This window comes from Crocodylus porosus, unplaced genomic scaffold (assembly GCF_001723895.1).
Source record: "Crocodylus porosus isolate Cpor-Errol unplaced genomic scaffold, CroPor_comp1, whole genome shotgun sequence".
Taxonomy (NCBI): Eukaryota; Metazoa; Chordata; order Crocodylia; family Crocodylidae; genus Crocodylus; species Crocodylus porosus.
In genome coordinates, this window is record NW_017728927.1 from 1,583,779 (window position 1) to 1,605,304 (window position 21,526).

Genomic DNA, 21,526 nt, shown 5'->3' on the forward strand with positions numbered 1-21,526 from the left:
ACCTAAAGCAATCATATAGCCCAGGCAATCTCTTTTAATTATTTAAGCTAATAGGCACAAAAACGCTCAGAGAACACAAATTAGTAGTAATTATCTCTTCCCAGTGTAAGGTGGTGTTTTAAATAGCTAATTTGGGATTCTGACTATTAGAAACAATTAAAAAATATCTCCGCAAAACTATTTATTTGCAGGGAGAATGAATTCTCAGTGTGACATTCAGACATGGCACAGATGGAAAATCAACAAAGAGGAAAGACAAAGGAGGGTCTTGGGTCTAATGCCTCTCGCACACATCATTGACTTCAGCAAAGTTTCTCCATTGAAAATGAAATGACAAAACAAACTCACTTTGTTTTATAATAGTGCCAACAAGGCATAATTTACCAAAGCACGTAACTGGTGGTGGCAAGTAGTATAGAGCTCCTATACAGTATATCACAAATAGCATACAGTTCCTTCCAGTGTCACCAGCAGGTCACCGGCCAAAGACATGATGCATGGATTCACTCAAAGTTAAATTTTCCCCCACTCTTTGTTCCTCAGTTGCTTCCTTTGGACTTTACCAGAGATTGTCTTTGGTAAATGCTCAACAAATTCCACCTTAAATAAATGCAAAAATAACAGAAAAAATTAGCTGAGATTTGAAGCTCCATTTCTGTGGACAAATAATCTGTTTAAATATTGACGCTTCCTTTATGGTAAATCATAAAATAATGAGTTACTTGTAAGAGAAATAGAACCAGTCAGTCGTCGATACAACTTTTTCAGGGCCCAGTCCTGCCTCTTTGAACTTAAGGGGAATTTTGCTGCTGACTTCAATGGGAGGAGCGGCTCTGTAATCTGGTGAGGTTTCTTTTCAGAACACCGCTTGAGACAGCACGAGCCAGAGAGCTGTGATGTCCTATTGTACACATTAGACTATGGCCCTGTTCCTGCAATATTTCCTTGTATTTTACGTCTATTTGGACTTCTTTGGCACTTCATGCCTTCAGCGGGAGTCAATTAGAGTTAAACAAAGGCCTACTGAGAATCTACCAAAGCTGTGACTACCCCTCAAACATCAAATGGCAAATCATGGCCCTGCAGTTGCAAACCATGAGCTTGATTCACTACTTGTTTTTTCAGTCCTCTGCTGGTCTAGCTGGTGACTGCAGTACAGGACTGGAGCAACGATGTGGCGAATCAGGCCCTATGTTCAGTTTGAGAAGTCCCTGATGGTAAATGAAAGCAAACTGCTTTGGGCCAAATCTTCAACAGATCTGAATTAGCTATAGAAGCCAGCAGAGGTATGCCAAGATGAGAGTCAGTCCAAATGAAATGTAACCATAGGCAGACCTTTCCTAAGCAGTGCCTGGAATCCATTTCAGGATTACATTTTAAGATTGGTTTTAAATTGATTACTTTACAAAGACTAATTAGATTATATCAGAATCTTCTTACTCACACAGAATAGTTGGATTACATTAACAATCCGATTACTTCATATCGCAGAAAGTAGCTGGATTAGGTTGCCAAAAAATGAATGGTTTATGTTAGAAATCTGAGCCCATTCAAAAAAGAATCAGACTTTGAAACTGCTCAAAATACAGTCTAAAAATGCAAACTTTTCTAAAAATGCAAACTTTTTCTGGTTACTATTTGAAATCTGATACTGTTTACAGTTATTTCTCCCCACAAAATGGATTATGTTTAAAAGCTCCAATGCATTTGCTTTCCTCTCAGGCTAGATTTTGGGATAGTCTCTCTAGTAAAAAAACCTGCAACTCAGCTAAAAATTGAAATGTAATTCAAAGGAGTCTGGACAGCACATTGTTAATGTTTGTGGCATATGATAATCATAAATACTGTTCTGAAAGTGAGAGGAACCAAGGAGAACATAAGTTCTCCTCCACTCATAAGACTTGCCTACACAGGGGTTATTCCAGACAAGCTCTTTTTGATAAACTATTTCTGATTAACTTGATATGTGAATGCTTTTATTGCAGAACTAGAATATCTTATTCTGAATTAATGTAATCCTCTTTGACTGACTCCTTTTTGGCTACAAGCACATGTCATATTTATCCAGGGATAAACTATTTTATCCTGCAACACAGTACAACTGTGCAGGTGTCCATGTCCATTGTTTTGGGATAAAGCCTAAAAAGTTTCTTGGATAAGAAGTAGTAAAGGTTTATCCTGGAATATTGTGGATAAACAGTTATCCTGGATTGCATCATTGAATCAAAAGTAAAAGTAATGCTGCATTCAGCTGCTTACTAAGCCCTGATTAGAAGGGTGATATTTGTACAAGTCAATCCCAGGATATTTTTCTTCCAGGACAAACACAGACACAATTTATTCAGGGATAAAAGCAATATCTATTAGGCCTCTGTGAAAATATCACCTTAGGTACATGGATGGCTGATTTACATCCCAAAGCCTATTTATAAACTTGATCTGTGCAAATCCAGCATATATCAATAGTAATTAAGAGCTTGTATTCTCTTTGTGATGCTCTATTGTACACATTAGACTCATTGGCCTTGATGATGCTCAGCTGTTGAAAACAAGTACAGTTCTGCTGAATCCAGTGCAAATCACTAGCTGAGGACGTGGCCTACCAGTTACAGTATTAGGCCACTCCATTATCCTAATCTTCTTTTCTCTGTTTGTTGAGGTATAAAACATTTCTAGAAATGATTTTAATGCACTTATAATTTGGATTTATATTTAATCTGTAAAATCACAGTATTCTGCTAAAAATAATCAGATTAAATTTACATTAATGTATACAACTTAATTAGGAGTTGAACTTCTATCACAAATTCAGTAACCATCACTCCTCCATCAGGCTCTCTCTTGAATACTCCAACACCAACATTTCCTTTTTACACAACATGATCAATATCCAGCATGGTAAAATTCAAACCATCACATATAAGAAAACCATGGACCAACATTCATATCTACATAGAACCAGCAATCACCCTAAACACAAGCTGTAATATACAGCCAAGCCCTCTGATAGCACTGAAGAGAATACCCGTGATTGTCACCTCGCAAATCTCAAAGGGGCTTTCACGCAACAAGAACACTCCTCCAGAGAGATAGATCTTATTTGTGAAACAGCAACTTGGATACCATGTGAAGAATTGTTGCAGTACAAAAGAAAATCCCCAGGAATCACATGCCGTTGGTTATGACATACCATTCTTCCCTGGAATATATACGGATAATCCTCAAGCAATTGCAACCCATACTAGAAGAAGATGCAATTCTTAAAGAGATTTCCAGAACTACCCATCTTAGCCTTTAAATAAGCACTGAATCTTGCCAACCTCAGAGATTCATAGATGTTAGGGGCTGGAAAGGATTTCACAAGATCATCATGTCCAGCTCCCCTGCACTAGGCAGGAAAGACAATTGGGGTTAGGTGACACCAGCAAGGTGACTGTCCAGTCTTCTCATCACCAGAAGCAAACTTCCTACGGCCCAAAGCACACTGAATGGATCCAGAACATGCTGGGACAAGAAATGTAAAACCTGCCAACACATCTCCACCACTCCCACAATAACTACACCCCACAACAGAACCATCACCATTCCTGGATCCTACACCTGCACCACCACAAATGTAATACAGGAGACCCTAGCTGTTCACAGGGCATATGTTCTTGAGATTCCCGTGAATGGTGAAATCCGCGAATAAGGCACTGCATTCATGAATACCATCTGTGTTCATGAACGCAGTGTCCCTGGCAGCTGGGGGTGGGGGCATAGCTGCGCTGGCGACGGTAGGAGCGCGGTGGTGGTGGGAGTGCGGTGGCAGCAATGGGAGCCTGGTGGTGGCAAGCACAGAGCTCCTGAGGAGCTCCTGTAAGTGCGTTTAAGATGTGAGTTCGGCATTCATGAATATTTGAAACTGTGAATGCTGAACCCATGAATAACGAGGGTTTCCTGTATATCTCATCCAGTGCACTAAATGCCCAGATAGAAAATACATAGGGGAAACGAAACTACTGCGTACCAGAATGACCACACACTGTAAATCTATCAAAGACAAGAATACCCAATTACCTGTGGATGCACAGTTTTCACAAGATAACCACTCTTTCTCCAGTCTCTCAGTTCTAATCCTCAAAGGGAATTTACAGAACACCTTTCATAGACAAGCCTATGAACTTCATAAATCTACTGAATACAAAAAATCATAGACTAAATAGGCATTGGATTTATGGCACATTACAACCTGCCTGCCATCTGATAACCCCAGGTAACTTGTCCACATTTTACCAGCTACATTTGATCTGAGCCTTCAAGAGTCCAAGAAACGATCTATCACCAGGTCAACATTCCCCCTCCCTCCCTCACTTTCTGTCTCACGCGTACTGCCTTCCACCCCTCTGATCCTCACTTCCAGGCTTCTATTCTACCCAGGACGATGCACAATTCACCGGTAGACTCTCCATATGCCTGAAGAAGGGTGCTTGTGCCCAAAAGCTTGCAAAGAACATTTTTTTCAACTATTTAGTTGGTCTAATAAAAGGTATTACATTTACCCAAAGAACCCTGTCTGCCTTAGGAGAAGAATGGAGTTCAGTTCCATCTCCCCTCCCCCAAGAGCAGTTCCCTCAAAATCTGAGAAGGATTTCCCTCTGTGGAGATAGCAGACTTGATCTTCACCCGGGATAAATCAATGCAGTTCCATTAAGTTCCGCAGAGCAATGTTGATTTATGCCAGCTAAAAATCTAGTCACCTGATTCAAAATTACATTTAAAACTCAATTAGAAGCTAGTGGGGTAACAGGAGAGAAAGAGAATATAATTCTGTTTTTCCAAAAGATAACCAGGTTGTATTCTTGACTTCTAGTTTTGATCGGAGCATATTTAATTTCGGAAGGCAAGCTACTTCGTTTTTTTAATAAAAAAAATGAAAAATTTTGTTTTTTAGATCATGTAGTTACTTCTGGATTCAACACTAGGCAGTACTTGCCTTTCGTGGATACTTGTAGGGAGCAGTAACTTTTTTAACATGCTCTTGCAGCTCAAGAGTTAATTTTTCTGGATCGTGGGATGTATAATTAGGAGACAGAACAATAAAAGCCTTTACCACCTGCAAGACAGAATCAGATTTAAGAAACAGCTAATATTCATTAACATTCACTATGTTTAAAATGTAATTTTCCATATTAATGTTTCTTCCAAGCCAGAAAGTGTGGGATTATTGGGCTAAGTCACATACACAGGTGTGAGGCATGTTTTTCAAAATGGGGGAAGGCCACTTTTGTAAAATATCCTATTAGAGTCAATGAGTCAAAGTCTGCTATTTTATACTGTGAAACTCACTGGGATTCACTAAAATCACTGTGGTTATCCAGTTCATTTAAGGACATTGTTAATGTACTTATTTGTAAAAAGCAGAAATAATAAAACCAGTCACTTTCCACAGTACTAAGGATCTGACACCCAAAGAACTTTACAGGCTTAGAACCTAACTCCATTTGAAGTCAAGGAAATAGGTGCCTGGCTTGCTTGGATGTTTTTGAAGATCCCAGTAGATATCTCTCTGCATGCTTATGTGCCTAAGCATCTCTGCAAGCCTGACCTATAGCGTTCCTAGGTTTCCTTGATGACTACAGTTTATTTCTAAATTAGCATACACACTAGATGTTTTTGGATAACCACTAATATCAATCTTCTTACCTCTCCTCTTATGGGATCCGGGCTGCTGACAACAGCTGATTCTGCCACTGCTGGGTGCTCCATCAGTGCATGTTCGACTTCAAATGGTCCAATACGGTACCTAGAAGAGTAAATAAGAGTGTGGTATTTACAACACAGGCAGGTGAAAAACATATAGTTTAGTTTTGTTGCCAAACCAGAAGATAGGGGGAAAAATTCAATTCCAGTTGCAACTCAGTAGATTTTTTTTTATTTTTGGGGGGAGGGAGGAGAGCAGACTTCGAGCATTTCATATGATCCAAAAAACAAAATATTTCATTTTTTATTGGATCAAATGCCATCTATTGTTTTCAGGCAATTTCACCCTTTTAAACTATTTTTCCTTTTTCTTAAACTGTGTTTAAATTGAAGCCTCCAGGGCAATGAAAAATGCCATTTGATAGTGAAGAATCAAAACTTCTAATTTCTTAAATGCCGACATAAAATGTTTACCTTGGCAAAGGTTGACTCAAAACACTTGTCCTTTCAAGTGATTATTTTCCTCATTTTTCCCACTTAAATTCATGAATTTTTTGAATCCTCCTGATGCTGATTTTTTTTGATGAATTTACTGTTACCAGCCCTAGTTACTCATTATCAATGCATGACAACTTAGCTTTACCATTTACATTGCAGGGGCAGCCTATAATTTTAACGGAAGTATAGACCACCACCTACAGCTTCTCCCATGGCAGAGATGACGGCATTTACCTGGTATTCCTGTGGTTTTTCTGAGCCCAAAATTATCTGGAACTGCTCAAACCTTTGGATCCAGCAAGGCCAACCGCCTGCGGTCCCCCATTCCAGTGGTTCTCAGCCTCTTTTGTACCAGGACCCATTTGTAAACACCGATGGCCAGTCCTGACCCAGTGCCCTTCACTCCTGACCCACTGCCTGCCACCCCCAGGCTGCAGTCCTCCAATGTATGGGGCAGGAGGGGTATGTGTGGGGCATGGTGGGCATGTGGGAGGCATGGGGGGCCCTAAGCCGTCTGCAAGGGAAAACCCACCATTTCCCATAATTTTCTCCTTTAAAGGAGAATACATTTTTAAAGTTTGTTCACAATTTTTTCATATGTTCTTGTGAACATAGGCAGAGGGAGAAAAAAATATTTTGGGAGGCTGAGCATGTGCCCCCCGCAGCATGTAAGTCTGTGGGGGAAGGGGTGCTGGGAGGGGAAAGGGCCATGGGGTGGGAGCAGATTGAGGCTCCAGTGGTGCGGGAGGAAGCGGGGCACAGGCAGGGGCTGGGGTGAATGGGGTCCTGGCTGGGCCGGGTCATGGGACAATTGGAACCTGGGCGGCTCCTGATGCTGTGCACATCCCGGTGGAGGCCCAGGGGTCACATCCCCCTTGATCTGTGCACGGGGCAAAGGCACCTGCCACTGCACGCTGGGCTTTGCTCCTTGCTGCCTCTGCTGCTGCCTCGAGAGCTGCACCATGTCAAGTGCGTCCCACCACTGGGCAGGCAGGAAGTGTGGCACAGCCCAGCATCAGCATGCACATGGCATAGCGCAGCTGTCAAGGCAGCAGCAGCAGCAGCAGCAGCAGTGGCAGCAGCAGCAGCAGCAGCAGCAGCAACAGCTTGGAGCAAAGCCCAGTGTGCAGCGGCAGCTGCCTCTGCCCTGCACACAGATTGGAAGGGCACGTGCCTTCTGGGCCTCTGCCAGGGTGCCTGCAGTGGCAGGAGTCCCGCAGTACCCCTGGACGAGCCACCCAGGCTTGTACTGTCCCACCACCTGCCCCAGCAGGGGTCCCATTCACCCCAGCCCCTGCCCCTGCCCCTACCCCGCTCCCTCCCTCACTGCTGGGGCCTCAATCTGTCCCCTCCCAGCCCCTTCCCTTTCACAGAATAGATTGATATTTGCCTGTGGTGCTTTGCAGCCAGTGATCCACAACCAGGGCTATGGTCCTCCCTTCCCCTGCTGCAGCTGCCCAGAGCCTGTGGCCAGGTTCCTGCTGATCTGCATTTGGCTGAGCCCCCTTAGCCCTGGCCTTCTGCCACCTATGTTTGTGACTCTCTTTTGGGTTGAGAGCCACAGGTTGAGGAACACTGCCCTAGTCAACTTCTGTAGCAAAGCTGTCTCTGTTACGGCCTTCAGCCTGCCTCCTCCTTGCTGTACTACACACAGTCTCTCCTTGGCTCTGTGTGCACTCTGGCAATTAGGGGCTTCTCTTTCTCTTTTTTCTTCCTAGATAGAGGGATCAGTCCCACTGCTGACACCATGTGGTACGAGGGAGACAGACACATGCAGTCACAGTGTCAGTTGTAATCTTGCTACTTTTCACCAACTGCCCAACCTTATTACAAGCCCCTTAATACAGCCTGTCTAGTGGGTGTGGAGGACCACGATTTTGTGATGACTCCACTCAGGACAGCTTAGCGTTACTATTTACATAGCATAGCAGAGGTGGCCCATAATTTTAACAGAAATATGCAAATCCCATAAGATGCTTACCCAGAAGACAGGATGATATCATCAGCTCTTCCAACAAACCAGATGTAGCCATCTTCATCCTTAAAGCCCCTGTCCCCAGTGATATAGAAATCCCCACGCTCTGTGGCAGCAGTTTTCTCTGGATCACCCTGATGATATCAAAGCGATATCTTTCAAATGGCAATAAACCTTTAGATTGCAACCAGATGTTGCTGAAGTCAATGGAAGAACCCATGAGGCACTTCAGTGGTGGATAGAAAAGGCCCTCAGTACAGTATAATTTGAAGCTGCTGCTTTACCAGAGAAGGGCCCTCCTAGGATGCAGTCAGGAAAGATTTTGTGAGGACTCATTCACCTCTTGGGTGTTTTACACTTTTTAAAAGTTGTTCTATCTGTTCTTATTCTGACCCTTTTCAAGTCTAGTACAATCTGCCTCGTGAATGCATCCTTCTTTTTCTGATCTCTGTTGCCTCTGCCTGTGCAAATGATTGACCTTGAACTGCAAACGTGCTTGCACTCACTCCTAGCATGTGTCCAAGATGGGAACTGTGAACCAGAGTGATTTTGTCTTTGCCATCTGCCCACAGCAGCCTTTTGCAAGCTCCTTTTTTTGCTCCAGCTGGGCACCCACAGGCCTTTCTAGGCTGCTGTTTATAGTTTATTCCATTTCAGGCCTGGCTCTTTCAGAAAGGTTACATGAGGCAAGTCAGGAGAGGGATGTCTCATAGACAAAAACACCAGCTTCTCACATCCCAAGCTATATCTTTGTACACTTCCTACGCTTTTTCTCAGCTTCAGCAGGTGCAAATATGGCGTGTATATTTTTGTGGACACACCTACTGTCTGCTTCTTTGAAAAGCTATCGTGTAAATCGACCTACTTGGATAGCATATTGAGCAAATCAAATTGGAAGATTGGGGCAGATGCGAAGATGGAGAGAGAGACCTATTTGCTTCATGAAAGCTTCCAAATTTAATGGTATTATGTACCATTAAAAGTACTTAACTATGGACTGGAGTCAGTGTTACTGGGTGCATCTATATAAGACATTTACTGCAGAACAGACTAATTAGCTGCACAGTAAACATTGTGCATCTACAGGTGCACCCCAGTTAGGCTGGAGTAAACTAATTTACTCCACAGCAGGATAGGATTTGTAAATACAAGTGCTATTCCTCTGCAGAGTAAAAAACTCCACAGCAGTGCATGTGTAGACACTGCCCTGCAGTGTCCACTCTAAGCTGTGTGGCGTGCATGGCCATGTAGGCGCACCTGGCAGTGCAGCATGGGTGTACCTGCATGACTGTGCTTGTCACACAACTTAGAGGGAGCGCTGCTGCCCTGGCTGGCTGGGGCATGAGCATGTTTCAGTGCAGGAGCTGCCTGCCGGCTAACTTCACATTGAAGCACCCTTGTGCCCCAGCCGGCCCCACTGTAGCACTAAACTGGGGCGAGCAGCCCCGGGCTGGTAGGCTGACCCCTGGGGCCCCCGGCCAGCTGGTGCTGCTCTAATCTGGCTCAATGTGCCATGAGCCCAGGTGCATATGCAAATGTGCACCCAGGAGCAATAAACTCCAACAAATTATTGCAACAAATTAATATGCACAGGTAGACAATGCTTGCTGACACCTGTTTTAGCTAGTGCCCCCTGATCCCTCAGCCCGTATAACTTCAATCTAATGTATAACCTTCCTTAAGGTATCTCAGGGATGAAGAAAGCCTTACTCCTATGGAGCCCTTTGAGTTGAGGCTGCAGGAAGGATGCGTTGGATCAATGCACCCCCGATCAGAACACCAGCATAGGGTTCTGCCTGTGCTTTTAGTTGCTCCTTCCTAACTTGGGGGGAATGGCAGATTTATTGCAGCTAAATTGGTTCTGGGATCTAAACTAGGTTACTTAATGACTTTTGATGCTTTCTGGCATCTCTTCTCCCATGGGTATACTTTTTATTGCAGGCTGCAGCAGAAAGCTTGTGGCACGAGATATTTTCCATGGAAGGACTAAGACTGGAAGGGACCTCCTGGGTCATTGCCCCAGACCCCTACAATTACAGACACGCATGTCATAAATTCCTTCATATCTGCTTCAAACTTTATTCTAAAAGTAGCTGTTTTTTTGGCTTCACTAGTCCTATGTTTCATAACCTCTTTACTGTAATAGTTGAAGATCTTCTCTTAGCTTCCAGCCTACACTTACTGATCACCAGTTTATACCCAGTTGTTCTTGGGCTAAACTTAGATAAAAGGGCTCTTATCTCTTTCTGGTATGTATGCCTTGATATATTTATAGATAGCAATAATCTGTCTGTCAGTGAACCCACCTCCTTTATTCTCTTTCCTGTAGTGGTCTCTCTGTTCCCCTGATTGTCCTGGTTGCCCTTCTATGCACTTATTCCAGTTTGAAATATAGACCCTTATACACATATAACTTTAAAAGTGATCAAAGTATTTAAGATGTCGCCTCAGCACATGATAAATAGGATGCTCACCACATATCTAGAGAAAAGACAAAACGGCCTTGTAGGTTTGATTCTGAGAGCGATGTCTCCTTCTTCCCCAGGAGGTAGAGTGTTGCAGTTTTCATCTATTATCTAGAATGAACAAAAACCTTTCCTGGATGATTCTGTGTCATTCTGTTAAGATGAGCTGGTTCTGCATGACATTTTGGAAATAATCTAGATCTGTATGACAACTTTATCTAGTTTCAGATTGGAAGTGTTAAGAAGTGTTTCTCAATTGATGAAGATACCTGAACATCATAAGGTGCAACTGGCTTTCCTATAGCGCCAGGTTTAATTTTCATCTCTCTGCTACTGCAACATACCAGGACCTGTAAAATACAATGGTGGTGGCGTGAGCAATGAGAGCACCCAGTGCGTAATTAAGCTTCTTTACTAGTGATGCTTTTGCATTAATTCAATTGTGTGTGATTTTTATCACCATGGGCCTGCTCTTCTGTTGGGGTAAATTAGTGTGTTGCAAAGTCAAAGGAATTGCACTGACATTCATCAGCTGAGGAGCTGGCTCAGTGGAATGGATCCCAGTTAAAGCCATTGATTGACTCTGATTTACACTTTGCATGAGTTTAGCTCCATTGGCTTCAAAGATGCTTTTTAGCAGGGCAACAAAAGAATGTCCTCCATGGCTGATCTTTACATTTGGCTACATTATAATCTCTACATAGGACTGATGAGGCCACAAGCTTGGAATCAGGGGGTTTGGATCTCTCTTCATTCACACCAGAGAAAACCCTGAAGTGACTTCTCTGATGTGCACGCGTGTGCGCGCACGCGCGCGTGTGTGTGTGTGGGGGGGCAGAGTAAAAAAGCACGAGCGAGTTCAGAACTAGCCCCGTGGAACCGCCATCCAACTGACCTGAGAGAGAGGTAGGATTTTTCCCACAGAAAACTGGCTGGGGCTTAATTCAAATTTAAGGCTAAATGATTCAGATTTGGGCACCTAAATCCATGCGTTGATTCCCAAATAAACAGTTCCCCATTTGCAGAGATGCTGAGTATCCTTAGCTCCAAATGAAGTCATTTTGAAAAGCAGGAGCTCAGCACCTCTGAAAAACAGGCCACCTCTGAATAGAAGTGCCTAAATATGAAGTTATTCAGGCATGCGAGGTATCTCCATTTTAAAATCTGGAAAAATCCAGGTACCTACCACAGGGTTTGTCAATTGGGAGTAACATTAGGTTTGTTTTGTATGTGAACAAGTGTGAACATACTGTTTCAGTCTGGCCATATCCTTCATAGATGTCCAGTCCTGTTTTGCTTTTCCACTGCTTCATCACTTCAGGGTTGTTTGGCTCCCCCCCACTCACGCAGTGCTCCAGGCTCATGAATCTATAGCTTAGGAAGTATTTTAAAATAGTATTAGAATCACTAGAATTCGTTACTGAAAAATAGGAGTGGAGTTTGAGTCTGGACTTATTGCAACTGTAACAGATCAAGAGTTTAATGGGTCTCAACTAGGGCTGTGCGAAGATTTGGTGGTGATTTGATTTAGAGGAGATCTGGCCCGATTTGGTGGCTGAATCTCTGAATCAAAATCAAATTAAGGGACCAATTTAAAGGTTTGAGTTTATTCAAAGTTCTCCGAATCTTTGGAAAGATTGGGAGAGCTTTGATGATTTGGGCAGTCCCTGGTGGCTGCAGCAGGGAGCTACAGCTGACTCTGAGCTGGTAAGTACTAGGGGCGGGAGTGGGGGCTGGGGGAGGGGACCCTGGGGGGGGACCCCAAATCGAATCGGGACAATGATCTGAATCGCCAAACTGAATCACTGTCTCCTGAATTGGCCAAATCCGAAGCGAATACTAGTTGCTTCGCACAGGCCTAGTTTCATCTACAATTCCATCCTTTGAAACGGTCCCATTTGGTCCTTCCAAAAGGTCAGGAGGAGCACAGTACAATACTGCACAGCACTGCAATAACGAGAAATCTAATGCAATGATTCAGCTAGAGCATGGCTGAGCTGGAATGGTTAGCAAACCCGAAATACCTTGTCAAGTCCTGCTGTATCAGCATGCGGTAGAGAGTTGGTGTGCCACACAAAGTGGTTATAGGAAATCTTGACAGAGTCTAAGGGCAAAAGCAAAGAAGAGTTACTTACCCCTTAACATCTGAGGACAGAGGTCATCTTTTTGTTATGTCTAGACAGTGCCTTGTGTAGCAGGTCCCTATTTTATGACCAGGGCCTACACTCTGGCACAATAATGCCATATTTACTCAAATCTAAGACAAGGCTTTTTTCCTAAAGCATGGGGGGAAAGCCCCTTGTCTTAGATTTGCATACAAGGGAGGAGAGGGGGAGTGGCTGCCATGGCTCTCAGTGGTCCTGAGCTTGGGTTGAGGCCAGAGTGAGATCCCCAGCAGCTTCCTGCCCCCCAACTCTGCTTGCCCTCTGCACTTCTGCCCCACTCCACCCCCTTCCCTCTCTTACTGTCAGGTGCAGCTCAGCTCTGGCTTGGGTTAGATTCCCTTCTGGGTATGGAACACATGGAGACTCCTTCCCCTGCCTGGCCAGTCAGCAGTGCAGACACTTCTGCATGGCTGGGCAAGGGATGAGTTTCCTCCTGTTGTGCTCTGGGAGGGAAAAGAGTCCAGCAGCATTTGACAGTAAGTTGGGGGCCAGGGTGGACGAGGCAGAAGGCAGAGGCAGAGACTGGGGAGTCGAGGAAGGAAGAGGTAGTAGGAGGGGGAGCAGAGCCCAGGGAGAGTGAGAGGGAGGGAAGGGGAAGAGGCTGTGGGGAGCTAGAGGTGGAGGGTGCAGGTGGCAGGGGGAGCAGGAAGGCTCCAGGAGGAAGAAGTAGGGGGAGGGGGGGACAAGGGAGCCACCTGATTTCCCCAGCTACTGCAGTGTGGGAGGGGGCAAACTCAAGAAACACCCAATACTTAGATTCTATACCTGGAAAATTATCACAACTTTTCTATATATATAATCTAATTATTGCGGGGGGTCATCTTAAATTTGAGTACATATGGCAAATAAATGAATGAATAATAAAACAACATCATTAAAGAAGGGAAGATGCAGGGTAGAATGATGCCAATAATTGGTTTTATGTGGCCAATGAGAGCTCCCTGACTGCTTCCCCCATCTCTTATAATTATTTAAGCAAATTCTATCCTATAGAGACAATAAAAAAGAATAACGTTTAGCATATATATGGCGCTATTTACTCAGATCATGCGAAAGAGGGCAAAGTGTCATTAGTCTATTATACAGAGGGCAAAACTCTGGTGAAGTGACTTGCAGAAGATTGCATATCAGGTCACTAGCAGAGCTGGTACTAGAACTCAGGTCTGGTGATTGCAAGTCTACTGCCCTTTCAGCAAGACAATACTGCCTCCCATTCAGTGATATGTAAAGATTTTATTCTATTCTACATGTTACTAACTGCTTTGCATAGGTTAGTTTTGATTAAAAACACATTATGGTAGTTGATTCTTACGTTCAAGATAGTTTTTGCTTGAAACTGCAGCATGCCATGTGCAAAGACACAGGATCCCTGAATCCATGGGGAAAAGAAAGAGGTATAGGCAAATTTTACCCAACCTGTATCAGACAGACCCCATATTACACTGGAGGGACTTGAACACAGCCAAAGCCTGGTAATAATGAGAGAAAAAAAACTCAATGAAAAGCATCTTGTAGTAAAGCAAAGTAAGTTCACAAGTCCAATTAAAAGGGGCTGATCAAATAATTTAATGCACATTAATGTAATACTCTTTTTCTATTTATAATAGAGCTGTGTCCATCATTAATTGTTTACTGAGTAACTTATACTAACGTTTTGCAGCCTGTGGTAGATTTGCTATCTATTCTAATGATCTACTCACATTTTTAATATTTGTGTTATGGGATGTGACCTAAATCACATGGTTTTGTTTTTGCTTGTTCACTGGAGGACAAATACGGTATTTACTGGATTCGGAGATTTCCATTCAACGTGGGGAAAAAAAGGCCCCTTGTCTTAGATTTGAGTATGGGGGGACAGTGTCTGGGCTGCAGCTCTGACCCTAAGCCTGGAGTTGGAGTCAGAGCTGTAGGTGATGCACCCACCACCTGCCCCCACAGCCTCTGCTTCCTTGTCATTGCCCCTTGCCCCCCACACCAACATTTATCTTCTCTTTGCAGCTCCAGTTTCGGCTGAGGTCTTGCTTTGACCCAGGGTAGGGAGCAGAGATGACCGTGGCAGGGCAAGTCAGCCTGTGTGGGGCTAGGATGCGGCAGTGGCGGCAGTGTGGGGGAACAGGGGGTGGCGAGCAGCCAGACTTGAAGCTGGCCCAGCTCTGTGGTGCCCCGCAAAGCGTGGGGCCTGGGGCAGTTGTCCTGATTTGCCTCCCCCAGGGACGGCCATGGTAGGGAGCATGGAGCACAAAGCACGTGTTGCTTCCAGCCCCAGCCTGGCCATGCAGCAGTGTGTTCTGTGCTCCCTGCCTGAGACCAGGGCAGAGTCCCAGCTAGAGCCAGAGCTGGAGGGGGAAGGTAAGTGACTGTGGGGGGAGGAGAGGTGGTAGCAGGGAAGCAACAGCTGAGTGGGCAGGTGGCAGAGGGCAGGCAGCTGCCAGGGGGTGTAGGCACCATGGGGAGTAGCAGGTGAGAGGAGGGCAAGTGGCAGAGGGGGAAGGTGGGTGATGGACAGGTGGCAGGGGGAGCAAGTATCAAGGGCCAGGTGGCAGGAGGTCCAGGCATCATGAGGACAGACATGGGATATACAGGCACCAAAGTGGGGGATAAGCATCAGCGATGGGTAGACAGCAAGGGGCAGGGGTCAGGCCACTTGACTGTCTTGGTATCTGCCCCCTCCCCCCCCGCCACCTGCCACTAGGCCTGTGTAAAGTGGCTAGTATTTGCTTTGGATTCAGGGGACAGTGATTCAGTTCCATGATTTGAATCACCATTCCGAATTTCCAAATCACCCAGACCCATCCTGCGCCTGCTCTCCCAGCCTGGCACTGACTGCCCCGCCTGGCTCATCTCCCAGCAGTTGGGGGAAAAAAAGCAGGTGCTGCTGGGTGTAGGGCAATCCCTGCTGCCCCCCACTGCCCCACACTGCATGGGGGGCTCTGCATAGTGGGGTGGGAGGAGGAGAACAAACTTAAGATGACCTTCCAATATTTAGATTCTGTGGGCAAAATCCAAATCCAAAAGTACGACTCTTTAAAAATCATTTTCTATGGCTAGAATCTAATTAGTGGGGGGGGGTCTTGTTAAATTCAGTCATCTTGGATTTGAGTAAATACGGTAATTCAAGTTTTAAACAGGAGAAAGAGTAATAACTAAAGACTCAGAAAACTAAGGATAACCAGGGTTGGTAACAAACATTGAATGAAACACTTTTCTATTTGGAAAAAGTTTTGTCTTAATAGAAACCATCTAATAGAAGACTCTAAATTCTAAAAAGAATTACATTCTAATAGGATTTACCTGAGCATTCTACATAGGTATTTTCTGTAAAAAAAGATCTATTTTGGCAGAATTTTCCATTAGGAAACACGAGTGTTATGATTTAGAAATCCCATGATGCACCAAAGCATCTCAGACCCCTTGAGAGGCTGTTGTGAATCACAAGAGGTTGAGTCTATCCAAGGAGTAGAGCCCAAAGGGACGATGGGGAATGTAAGGGCCCCAGAGCCGCAGCTTCCATGTGGCCTCAAGCTAGCATAGGCATTAGGAAAGATTCATGTTGACTTGATGGCACCCAGCTTGATTTGGGAATCTTGAAATATTTTTTTTCAACTGAAGTTGTCAAAATGAAACATATAGATATTTCCAAACTGAAATTTTGCAAAACTTCATTCCACAAGAACTTTATTTCTCTTAACTTTCCATTCTATTTCAAGATAAACACAAACATGACGATACTAGACTTTCACGAGGGAAAGAAATGCTATTGTTTTATCAGCTCTACAAATAACCCATATCTGGTATGCATTTTTAAATAAATAATAATTTATTCAGTGCCTTGCACACATTCATTTTGTGTCTAGGGCTTTCAAGACCAAAAAAGACTTAGAAGTAGTTACCTTCCAACTCCTGTCAGTCCAATACCAAAACTGCTGCAGGAATGTTCTACCATTTTGGGGTAGCCAGTAGTTCCGCTAGTAAAGTAGATAACCATAGGTTCATGATGCTTTGTTTTAACAGGGGTATGATCCCCAGGAGCAGCTCTTCAAAATAAAGAAGACCAGATGTTCATCTGAGAGTGGCTAAAATTGTTCAAGAAGGGAAGCATCAATCCTTCACTCTGTGGTGCAGGCATTCCTTCTTTGTCTCTTCCCAAATTAAGTTGCCTATTGTCTTACTCTTACAGGCTAGTGACAACTAAGATTTCCGGCCTTGGAAACACACAAAACTCCCTTTATGATAGGTGGGCCTGCAACATGGCTGACTGAAATTAGTGGAAAACACCAGTTGGTTTGTGTAGGCCCTGGGTGTGTATCTAAATGGAGAATTCAGGTCATCGTCTTACTTTCAGATGAATTGTGCTGTGTTGGAATCATCACTGTTCCTTCCTCACTTTCTGCCTATTTAAAGCTGCATCATTTTTAAACACTTCTCTCCCAACCTCATGAATGTTTTATTCTTGTATTTAATTTCATCCAGAGTGGCTGAATTGTCAGGAAAGAGCTGGTTCCAAAGAACATCTGCATGCCACGAGGCAAGTGGACTCTGAAAGTGCTTCTGCACAAGATCTTTGCCAATCACTCTCCATAATACGGAAAATCCTGATATAACGTATAACTAAGGAGGGGGAGGTCCAGCTGATATATAATATCTGAATCTGCATGTGGATTATTGGCATTGCTCACCTGAATAGGTCATTGAAGTTCAGCCACCCATCCCTGTTGCCTTCAGAGACTATTACCTTGGTTTTCAGAAACTGGCACTTGGACACAACTGAGTCCACTGCAGGTGCCAACATATCATTGGTAATGATGCATTTTGCCTCAGAAGACTGAAGTCTATATAAGATGTCATTAGCTCTTAGTTGGGTTGTTGCTGGAATAAATACAATTCCTGGAGGTGCAACAAATGGACATTTACAATTAGCTGGACATCTAAAAAATGTGGCCCAGATTCTATCCAGTGAAAGTCCAGTGACTTCAACAGGGTGTTGCCAATCGACATTAGCTGGAATTGGCCTTTCAGACTTCCACCCTTCTCTGCTATATCACAGTCTTTAAGCATCAACCCATATGCCACAGCTTCTTCAAGTCTATTACTAGGGTACCTTCTCCCCTTAATTAAAGGGAAGTTAAATCAGTCTAACATGAAGCATCATTCTGAAACATAAATCCCAACACACACCTTCACCCTAGACTCTTCCCTTTTTACCTTTGCAAAAAATCTCCTGGTACGCTGGTTTGTTGTTGCCACCACTAAGGTGACCCTTCCTGTATGACAACCCCTCCCATGGCCCCATGCAACTTGTATGTCATTTAACTGGTCTGTGCCTCAACTTCCTCCTATGTGGGATGGACTTCACCTGTTTCTGCTCACCTGGACCAAACCTGGTAATAAGACAGTAATGTCATTTTGGAGGTACCCCCATCACTGTTCTTGAGACCTCTCTATCTGGTGGGCTTGAAAATGCAAGGGGTGAGGGGTAGGGTCTTCTTGAGAATAGCCAGAGATAAAGTATAGCTGTATCTAGATAGGATTCAGATGATCTAGGTCCAATTCAGATCTCTGCTATCCTCCTATGTGATCTTGGGCAGGTATAGATTCTCAAAGGGATTTAGAGAGTGGTTTATCAATGGCCCCAGGAGTTGCAGTATGTAACTCAAAGATGCACTGGTACCAGGTGACGTTCACAGCCCAATGTTGGGTGCAGGTTCCCTGAACAAGACATGGGGAGGGTTATGTATCTAAGGATAGGATTGACCAAAGCCAGCATGCTGAGCAGAGAACTAAGCTAGCCAATAAAAAAGGCTCAGAGGGGAAGTGTCAAGTTCTGTCTATGTCTAGGGGGTGTCTTAGCACACAGCGTGCAAAGCTAAATATTCGCATAAGTCTTTGAAGTCTCAAGGTAATAGACTGCAATCTCCTCACACTACCACATATTGTGCACTGTTTCATTTCATGAGGCCATAAACTTGTCTGGATCCCTGATGTTATTCTTGCAATACAGATAATGAAGTCAGCTCTTTATTACTAAATATACTGACCAGTTCTTATACAGCCCACAGTTATCAACCACCATTCTGGTATCCGGGGCAAAATCACCATAAGTCGATCTCCCCTTTTCAGACCACATGCAGCAGAGAGTACAGTGGCTGCTTTCCTGGACAGGAGTCCCAGCTCCTCGAAGCTCCACTTTACCTCATCTCCTTTCCCACCTACCCACCATAGGGCTGGGTTGGAGGAAGATCTTCTGCCATCCTGGTGAACACAGGACATGAAGTAAAGCTCTAAATACTGCAACACGTAAAAGCAGTACAAATACACATGCGCTTAGCTTAAAACCCAGGAGCAGTCTCATTAATACACTGTGCCAAGTTGTGCATAGTGATACCTTGTTGCCCTAGGAAATGTGCAGCTTCATGCCAGCTTGTATGGCAGGGTTCTGTCTCTGTATCATTATACTACAGATCACAGTCCTGTCTATGGGGAAAGATCAGTGGAACACATAAGTACCGTAACTGCTTTCTTTAAGCATAGCCTAGAACATATGATAAAGATAATGGGTTGGAGGATTATAATTTTACTACAATAGTGCTTGGAGCTTCAGTACTTGGCACAGCTATGGAGTGAGCCCAGACTTCTCTTATTACTAAACACAAATTGATCAACATGTAAAACATTTGTTTCAAATGCTGAAAATGTAATGAAGAATATAATTATTCTTTGAGCCACTGACCAGTATGACCAATATGAATAGATGAAGACGTAGAGAGGGCCTGATCATAAGATCCCTATGGTAAGACCATTGAAGTCTGTAGGATTAGGTTCAGTAAGAGTACAAATAAGTTGCTAACCACAAATTCCATGCTGTTATTCTCACTTTTATCTAAAAATGGCTCTCATTCATTCATTCATTCATTTATTTTAACTCTTTGCTATTAAACATTTTCAAACCTGTATATGAAGAGCTATACACAAACACACACACATATATACAGAAGGATATACATGCACACATTAATAGCTATTTAGAAGTATGTGGTTGTGTGTATATCTGTAGTTATAGCTATGTACATAAACTCATACACACATCATTGGTTGGCACCTTATGGCAGCAAATGCTCTTAATGTCTTGATTACTCACTGAAATTCTTGAAACTACAAATAAGTAAATCAATAATTATGGAAGTATCAACCCTAATGGAAAATGATCATATTTTAGCTCAGTATCTCTGAGATGATATACACAGGAGACAAAAAGGAAAGCATCTCTCAGAACAGAGGAGACAAAGTGGCTTACCTTTTCTAGTTGGGTCCACTTATCTAGAACATCATGTGCGAAGTTAAAGTACTCTGGCATTTTGTAGACATCCGGGAGTTCAGGATCTGAGACATTTATAGGGGCACATCTCCTACCGTGTTTGCTGAAGAGTCTGCAGGATGCCTTGGGCATCCAAACAAACTTAAAATTTGGGAACTTAAGTAAAAGCCTCATGGCACAAAAATATGTCTTTTCATTAAGTGAGATAGACAATTCAATAGATATTCTTTGTAAGGCCTTTCACCTGAAATGACATTAGTTAAACATTACACTGAATGTTGGGGAGATAAAGAAATATGAATAGACCTAGGTATAAAAAGCAGGTATAAATTCTATGTTCACATCCTGATCCTTGCTTAACTTGAGCTTATAATAAAAGTAGGAGCAGAACTGGCCTCAACATCTAAGCTACTTATCACCAGGGATCCTGGTTTTGTCTGATTTAAAACAAATCCCCAATTTTTGTTTTTAAAAAAGTAGCCCAAAATCCACATTTTTCCATGATTAAAATGAAACACCACTACATATAGCTCTCTATATTAGTGGTGTTTCATTTTAATGATGGAAAAATGTGGAATTTAGGTTACTTTTTTAAACTGAAAATTGGGGATTTTTTAAAATCAGAGAAAACCAGGATCCTTGCTTATCACACAATCAAATCTGACCCCGGAAAACAGCCTGGCCCAGCAGGCTGCATGAGCCAGTGGAGAACCCTTTATCACTGTTCCATATTCAGGGGTGGGTTTTGCTCTGTGATATCTGTGCCTTTCCTATGTGAATACAATGGTGGATGCATTTGTATAAGGAAGGGCTGATTCAAAGGGCCAGCAATGCAGCTGCTCCGGAGCATCAGTGCTCAGAGAGATCTTACAGAACAGGGCACCAGAGTGCAGAGAAGTGAGTATCCCTAAACCTTTTCCTGTAGACTAGAACTGTACCAAGTTCCTTCTTCTCCAGGCAATGTTCTTAACATCTGGACAGGCAGGGGCAAGATTTGTCCAGAAAATGTACAAATTGTTATAGCAAACAAGCATGTGAAACAAACCCTCTTGCTTACTCAGGCGATTCAGTTTTAAAAAGCATGCCATTGTATACAACATGATGCTCGACTTTCCTCTGCAGTCAGAATTGGCTGTGAGAGAAGGAGCTTAGATGCTGAGCTCAGTTCTGCGCCTCGTTTTTGTATGGACTCTAATGAGACAGGATCAGGACATAAACCTGGATTTTCTATCTGGTTTAAACCCCTCTCCTTGCCTTATATTCAAACAGTCCCTTATCTGAAGGTTATTCTCTCTCTCTTCATCCAGGAGTACAGAGAATCAATCAAAGAACTTGTGTTCTGCTCCTGCCAAAAGAAATTCAACCCCAGTTTAAATCTGGAACCAGAGTTTACATGTGAGTTCTACGCTGGACAAACCAGCTTTTTTCT

General features: G+C 43.5%; 1 protein-coding gene and 1 long non-coding RNA gene across 5 annotated transcripts in view; one reads left to right on the forward strand and one right to left on the reverse strand.

Annotated features, from left to right (window-relative positions):
• LOC109314853 (acyl-coenzyme A synthetase ACSM3, mitochondrial-like) overlaps positions 1-21,526 on the reverse strand; it is a 21,914-nt gene continuing 388 nt past the window's right edge. The window contains exons 2-14 of one of the 4 annotated variants that reach the window (XM_019542204.1): positions 20,077-20,341; positions 18,821-19,034; positions 17,462-17,669; positions 16,676-16,819; positions 14,098-14,254; positions 12,645-12,724; positions 11,871-11,994; positions 10,890-10,970; positions 10,630-10,731; positions 8,162-8,289; positions 5,686-5,785; positions 4,976-5,095; positions 1-600 (exon numbers count right to left, since the gene is read on the reverse strand). In XM_019542204.1, the coding sequence (XP_019397749.1) occupies positions 514-600; positions 4,976-5,095; positions 5,686-5,785; positions 8,162-8,289; positions 10,630-10,731; positions 10,890-10,970; positions 11,871-11,994; positions 12,645-12,724; positions 14,098-14,254; positions 16,676-16,819; positions 17,462-17,669; positions 18,821-19,034; positions 20,077-20,271 (1,740 nt within the window). In that variant the 5' untranslated portion in view covers positions 20,272-20,341 and the 3' untranslated portion in view covers positions 1-513. Of the gene's footprint in view, positions 601-4,975; positions 5,096-5,685; positions 5,786-8,161; positions 8,290-10,629; positions 10,732-10,889; positions 10,971-11,870; positions 11,995-12,644; positions 12,725-14,097; positions 14,255-16,675; positions 16,820-17,461; positions 17,670-18,820; positions 19,257-20,076; positions 20,342-21,526 lie in introns of those variants that run through there. The other 3 variants (XM_019542207.1, XM_019542205.1, XM_019542206.1) reach the window with 3 other exon arrangements.
• LOC109314880 overlaps positions 20,722-21,526 on the forward strand; it is a 20,637-nt gene continuing 19,832 nt past the window's right edge. Inside the window, exons 1-2 of the long non-coding RNA XR_002102378.1 lie at positions 20,722-20,994; positions 21,405-21,492. This is a non-coding gene — a long non-coding RNA (uncharacterized LOC109314880). The remainder of the gene's footprint in view (positions 20,995-21,404; positions 21,493-21,526) is intronic.